General features: G+C 44.7%; 1 protein-coding gene across 2 annotated transcripts in view; it reads left to right on the forward strand.

The window, feature by feature from the left end:
- Positions 1 to 6,618, forward strand: part of CDK18 (cyclin dependent kinase 18) — a 70,715-nt gene extending 64,097 nt beyond the window's left edge. For both annotated transcript variants that reach the window (XM_077334732.1, XM_077334733.1), the window contains exons 14-16: positions 1,401 to 1,491; positions 3,262 to 3,339; positions 4,826 to 6,618. In XM_077334732.1, the coding sequence (XP_077190847.1) occupies positions 1,401 to 1,491; positions 3,262 to 3,339; positions 4,826 to 4,860 (204 nt within the window). In that variant the 3' untranslated portion in view covers positions 4,861 to 6,618. The remainder of the gene's footprint in view (positions 1 to 1,400; positions 1,492 to 3,261; positions 3,340 to 4,825) is intronic.
- The last annotated feature ends 440 nt before the right edge of the window (positions 6,619 to 7,058 follow it).

The following is a 7,058-nucleotide window of genomic DNA, read 5'->3' on the forward strand; positions in this document are numbered from 1 at the left end:
ATGTGCTATGCTGTCATTGTATACTGAACTGCCACATCATGAAGAGAGGTACACAGAGATTTTTCTTAAGCTAGCTCATATAGAATCATAGAACGTATCTGCATGCATGTAACAGACAGCACATCTTTAACAATGGGTTGCTGCTAAATAAAAAGCTAAGGCCTAAGTGGGCTTGAGAGTGAGCAGGGAGGAAGGCCAGGCCGCCACCGTGGGGGAGGGGGGAAAGGAGGCCCTCCCCCCGGGACCAGGAGAAAGGCCAGGCCACCGGAGGGTAGAGGGGGAAGCAGGCCTCCCCCCCCAGGCCCAAAAGGCCTCCTTCCCGCTCTTCCCCCCTTTCTAGCGCCTGTTGTATTTAAAAGTACAGACAAAAGTTCTAGCCAGTCGGGTGAGGGCCCAGACAGAGGGCGCCATGGCGTGAGTACAGAAGGAGGCCTTCCCCCCCAGGCCCAGAAGCACACCCGGGGCCTCAAAGAGGCCCCGGGTGTGCTTCTAGGCCCAGGGGGAAGGCTGGGCCCCCACCGTGCAGGAGAGGGGAGAAAGGAGGCCTTCCCCCCCTGGGCCCAGGAGCTTCTGGGCCCTGGGGGAAAGCCACGCCGCAATAGGGGGCAAGAAGGGGGGAAGCAGGCCTTCCCCCCTCCCCCCCTTTCTAGCGCCCGTTGTATTTAAAAGTACAACAGGCTTTAAATATAGTATTACTATATACGGTATCTTGGGGAAATGGAGCAGTTGCCTTGAGATACTGAGCTAATGCATATGATAATCAGTGGCCCCCATATTGAAATGAAGAGGAGACCAGGAGAATGCAACGTTATTGTAAGACACAGAATCATGGCAGCTGAAAGACAGCAAGAAGTTAGTTGCAAAATGGCGATTTGAATATGAACCAGCTCTCAAGGTGGCTCACAACTAAAATTAAACCCAAAAGTAAACACAGATCAAACCTAGAAAACAATATTAAGTCAAGCCAATAAAGGCATGCCAGAACATAAAAGCAATACAACACAAACAGAGTTGTCCAAAATGGTATTGATAAAATGGTTCTCAGGCACAGAGCAAATAGGCAGCTTAAAATGATGGATTGGCAAAAATAAATGTTTTGACCTGGCACCTAGAGGAAAAACCGTTGGCTACTAGGCAAGCCTCAAGAGAAGGTATTCCGAAAATGAAGTGGTGCCACCAAAAAAGCCCCAACTCGGGTCACCAGGAATTACTGTGAGACTTCTCTGATACTATTATTTGTCTTTCAAGTCAATAGGCTTAGTGTGTGCTCTTAGTTTCATAATCAGCTATGCAGATACACTGATATATTTGAACCTGCATCTCAGCACAGTATGTAAATGTATGCAGACCCATGACAGTGTGTGAGGTCCATTCTTTTCTTTCTCCTTCCCCATGGGTAGTATGATGCCAGAAGGCGCATTTCAGCTGAACTGGCCCTGCGACACCCTTACTTTATGGCTCTGGGTGAACGAGTGCATCTCCTTCCTGAGAGTAAGTATGTGTGTGACCAATTGAAATACCACTAGATGAGGCAGCTTAATTCTTCTGCCCTGTCTATACAATACCATGTCAGGAGTGCAGCTATAGAAAGAAAGGGAAGCCTGTTCTCTCTGGGAATTCTGTCATTCAGTGGGCATTTTTAGGTTTGACTTTCCAGCCTGCTGCTTGCCATGCAAACTACAATCAAGTGTGTCACCAGAAAAGAGACCAAGAACCAGGATGGTGAGAATGCTTAGGCCTCTCCAGCTAGTCCCTCAAGGTACTTCTTATTGCAACAACTAGCCACAGTTGATCCCAGTTGTAGTCCCAGCATCATATTAAAAGGGACAATAAGGTAAGGGCCAAGAGCCTCTTGTGGCGCAGAGTGGTAAGGCAGCAGACATGCAGTCTGAAAGCTTTGCCCATGAGGCTGGGAGTTCAATCCCAGCAGCTGGCTCAAGGTTGACTCAGCCTTCCATCCTTCCGAGGTCGGTAAAATGAGTACCCAGCTTGCTGGGGGGGGGGGGGTAAACGGTCATGACTGGGGAAGGCACTGGCAAACCACCCCGTATTGAGTCTGCCATGAAAACGCTAGAGGGCGTCACCCCAAGGGTCAGACATGACTCGGTGCTTGCACAGGGGATACCTTTACCTTTAAGGTAAGGACCAAACTCCTTTTGTTTTATAACAAGCTAGGTCCAGGTTTCCTGCATCCACCCACTAACTACAAAGAATGGCTTTTCAAAAATAAAGCAGAGGCCAAATGTGCTTTGAATGCCCCACGCTATTTCTGCTTGGGAAAATGGCTAGGGGAGGCGTGCTTTCTTCTCCAGTTATGCCATTTGTGCAGCCACATTTTTTTAAATGGAAAAGCCATTCACCATAGCTATTGTGCAGCTGCAGGGGATCCAAACCCAGCTTGTCTGGCTTGGTCCTTGTTGTGTTGCCGGGTGGGGACAATAGTGGCAGAAGTGTTCTTAAGCATTCTTACTTTGCAGTTATGTGCATTTTAATGCTGAAAGGTCAGAGCCTCAACAGTGATGACAAAGAAGGGGCTAAACTAATAGAAGCCATGTAATGGAAATGGCCCAACACTTTTCTAACTTACCAAAGTGGCACAAAAAGTGTTTTGAGGGAGGGGAGAGTTGCATCCAATAGCATAAGCCAGTGATATTAGTGTTTCCAGGTCATGATTGGCACAATAATTGCAGCTGTGGTGAAGCAAAGAGCACAGTGCATTAAAAACAGCCTGGTCTGAGCACAAGGAAAGAGTTATTTCCAAAAAATGGAGGGGTTCCCTAAGTGAACATCATTTAGATCCCTTGGGAACATTAGTTTAAAAACTGCATGGTCTCTTTATTCATGCTGTCTCAGAAAACTAAGCTGTTCAGGGTATGGAGCATTACTTCGTACTCTGCTGACATTCTGGATCGTGAGCTCAAACCCACTTGTCCAAGACATCTACCTTGAGCACTTGGTACCAGTATTGCACTCTTTGTGCTCTGGAAAAGAAACAGTGGGCACTGTGCATGCAGTACAGAACTGAGGAGTGCTGACCTATAAATGTTTTCTTGGGACTGAACTATCTGTGAAATTTATTACTCAGCAAATAAAATATGCATTGTATCAGGAGAGCAAATAATTGGCAAAGATACAGTGGAGATGCACTCCACTGATAGGTACTCAGTGATACATTTACTGTTCTGTCCCACACAGATATTGTAAAATTTGAGCTAAATTCATGAATTGATGTCCCAGTCCTTTCTCTGTCTCTTCCTGTAGCTTCCTCCATCTTTTCTCTGAAGGAAATACAGCTACAAAAAGACCCTGGCCACCGAGGATCAGGCTTTCAGCACGCAGGTAGGTACCTGTTCCTCTCAAGGGCTGGTGGGTTTGAAGCCTTTGGCAGAAATCTGTTGGCAGAAATCTGCTAGCTCATTCAGCTATAAGCACAGGAAGCATGGTGGGACTTCAGCTCATTATGTCATTTTTCTTCTTGGGGGGGACTGTCTGTTCGAGGAGGAAGAATCTTGCAGTACAAGGGGAAATTAAGTTCCAAAGAACAGGGCAGTTGTCAGGAAGACTCCCAGGAGGGCTCTTGCCAGTCGGAGTTCTTCAATAAAAAGGTTCCCACAACAGGGCTTCTTCAGCAGACCTCTGAGTATGAGCTGGTGTGTACAGTTGGAGGAGGTCCACTGCCCTTTCTTGCACCCAGGCTAGTTAACGCCAGGCACTTTGCATTGGGCTTGGAGTCTAGAAGAGTGGACTTCTGGCTGGGCCTGCCTCCTGGGCATCCAGTGTCAATGGAGCATCCAAGAGCCTGACCAAACTGTTCAAAATGACCTAATTGTCATAATGTTGGCTGCAGATTTTTCCTACACTGTTCATAGAAGGCTATCATCTCTGGTTTAGGTATTTGAGGATAAATAATGCAGTGATTATATCATATACCAATTGGCTTTTGTTGAGAAACTCAATGAAACTTTGTTGCCTTTTAATAGTCTTCCTTGTGGAAGCACTGAAAGCTCAAGCACTGTCTACTGGTGTAGCTGGGCCTCCCATGGTTTAATGGTTCCTGCCCACCAGCTATTGCAGAATGACAGTCCTTACTAGACCCAGACTTGGCCTGGACCTCACCCAAGGCCCATCCCAGTCTCTTTGCAGAGGAAACAAAGTACAATTAGGACAGCAAATGCCTAAACTGTCCAACGTCTTCAGTAGGCAGTTTGGCAACTTTCATCCATGGAAAATGTATTCCTGTAGGCATTTTGTTATGTAACGAATTATAAAGGCAGAAAAAGAAAGAGTCCAGGTTGACACTTTAACCACTTAGCATCCCTCTCCCTAAATCCTGATAAATGTAATTGACAAGGCAGTCTGTGGGAACTCCTGTCTTTCATTGCCTGTTACAACTTCTCCTGTCCTGAACCAAGACACTCTTGGGCTGTCAAGATGTCAAACTAAAGTGATTGGACTGCACCCATGTGCAGCTTTCTTTGAACTTTAGCTGGTAGCTCTAGTATTTGATTTGAAAATTGCACATTCTATCTTCTATACAGCTCTGGGCTTGAGTTGCACACTATAATTGTTTCCCAGTATAAAGGATTGAATGTCCAGGAATAGAAGCATACTGATAATTCAGTAACTGGTGCCTTAATCATGTGCCTCAAAGATCCAGGAGGAGAGGAATCCTTAGTTAAATTGCTTTCTGTGCCTTTCTCTATATGCAGCTTCCATTTTATTTGGAAGAAACCTGTTTTACTGTGTGGTCATGAAGCAATAAAATATAGCCCACAATTCTCAAACGTTTGGAACATTCCTAATGTTTTTCTTTCTCTTTCCCCAGCTCGAGGGAAGAACAGAAGGCAAAGCATATTTTAAATCTGGATTATTTGATCCAGGCACCACCAGGGAGATCAAAACACGGAGAGGGGAAAGGACCACACAGATCCTACGGAGCGTGTTCCCAGAATGATGAAGACTGGGATCCTCAGCACAGGAGCTCTCCCTCAATCCCAGGCCACTGCACTGTTGCTGTCCAGAATTCCACAACTTTCATCAGATAAAGTCCTGGGGCCCAGGCCAGCCCCTCACTCTTCATGTAGCCATCAGCTTACCATTCCACAAGGTGGTACAAGGAACTTCATCAAGCTATTACTACCCTAAGTGTGTGGTCCTGTAGTGCCATGTGGTGGCCATTGCTTTAGACGGAGCCAAAACGGAGACAGCAGGTAGGGGCCAGGACCTCACTGCACAATCAACACCTGCTTTGCTTCTGAGGCCTGAATGCCCTGTCCTGATAAATGTACTGCATTCTGTTGTTTATTTTTCCTCATCATGAGATGACGCCTTTGAGAATTACCTAAGGTGACCTGCAGATGTGATGAATATATTCACAGTGGGGAAGCCTTTTGATCCACTCCATGCAGAGCTAGCTGGCTCTGAACTGAAAAGGAGACCTTGAGAATTTAACTAGGGGGAAATGCCAATTTTCCATTGAGTTTCTTCTGCTCTGTGTATGAAGAACAAATGCCATTTCAGAATGGTGTGAACATAGGGTAGGAGGAAGGAGGCCCCTTGCTGCATTTGCTTGGTCTTCTCACGGCTTGCCTTGCCCCTTTCTTTAGACTTTGTTTTGTTGAACTCAGGCTGCTCTTCCATGAGCTCCAGAATGAGATTTTTCTCACAACAACATTCATGATTGCCAAGCAAGGTCTAAATCATGTTTTATTAGATTTATTCTCAGTGATTCTGAGAATCTCCCTTTAACATCCCAAGAATCATTCACCTAAAACCCACCATTAAATAAATAGAAGCACTTTCCAAGAAGGGGAGGGGGATTATTTCCCAACCAAGTAACTCAAGGACTGTAAGAATGTCTGAGCCTCTATTAAACCTCATTGCAAAATGTGAAAGAATTCAGGTTGTTCTTCCACTCGGGGTTCTGTATTCTTTTAGTGAATTTTACATTTGCTGTGTGTACATTAAATAACACCTGACCCTTCATTTCCTGTCTACATCACAAGGGAAAGGGGCTAAACAGAAAACTTACAAGAAGATGCTGTTTCTCTAATATGTATATATGAAGGAAACTTGCTCAGAAATTACATATGCACACAACATGCATGCACACATACAAAGAGTATATATTTGAACAGATCCTGCAGAATACATGCCCAGGCATACTGTTTGTGTATTATGTAGGTGGATTGTGTGTGCACATTCTTAGGTTTTTAGGGCAAGCAGTATTCTCAATGTAAACAATAGCTTGTATACCATACTTCTTTATAAACTGAGGAACAGGTGGTATCTATTTGGAATACTTTCCCAAAAGCCAGGCCTGTTCTGAAACTGCCTTTCTTGTAAACTTGAAAAAGGCTTCTGAATTACTCCCCCACCCTTTTGCTGACTTATTTTTATTCTAACCGTCAAGTATCTGAGACATGAGGGAGGGAAAATCAGTGAAATATTTTTAGAGAATAAGCAGCTGGTTCTAGTGATCAGATGATATTTCTGTTAGTCTGTTCTCTTTCCCTGATTAAATGATAATCGTTACAGCCTCAGATAATATGACCTTCCATGGCCTCAGTTTTGATAGCTGTCAAGGAAATAAAGTAAGCATGACTTAGTAGAACTTTATGACCATTTAAGATTTGTTCTTATTGTGAAGCCATCGTTTTGTCACATCTAAACTCAAGGCCACAGGTCCTACTATATGTTTACTAAGAAAGAGGCCCTCATCAGCCAAGAACCTGCTCCATTCTCCTAGGTGGCAGGCCCCATCAACGGTTAACTTATCAGTTCCTGCACTTTTTTTTTTTTTGGGGGGGGGGGCGCTTAAGTAATGCTCATCACCATGTTGATAGCTAAAGTCACTTCTACTTTTTATTTGTGTCTATTATTGTAATAGCGTGATCACAATCAATGGAAAACTGGATACCGGCTTTTGACATCAACACAAATTACAGTAATCAGTCCCCTCTACTAGCTATCTGTGGGGCAGAACAGGAAGTAATTAATTAAATTGGAAGGAGGAGGGGATGTTATTTTAAAGGGACAGCAGCCTAGGATGTTGTGTA

This window comes from Paroedura picta, chromosome 4 (assembly GCF_049243985.1).
Source record: "Paroedura picta isolate Pp20150507F chromosome 4, Ppicta_v3.0, whole genome shotgun sequence".
Lineage (NCBI taxonomy): Eukaryota > Metazoa > Chordata > Lepidosauria > Squamata > Gekkonidae > Paroedura > Paroedura picta.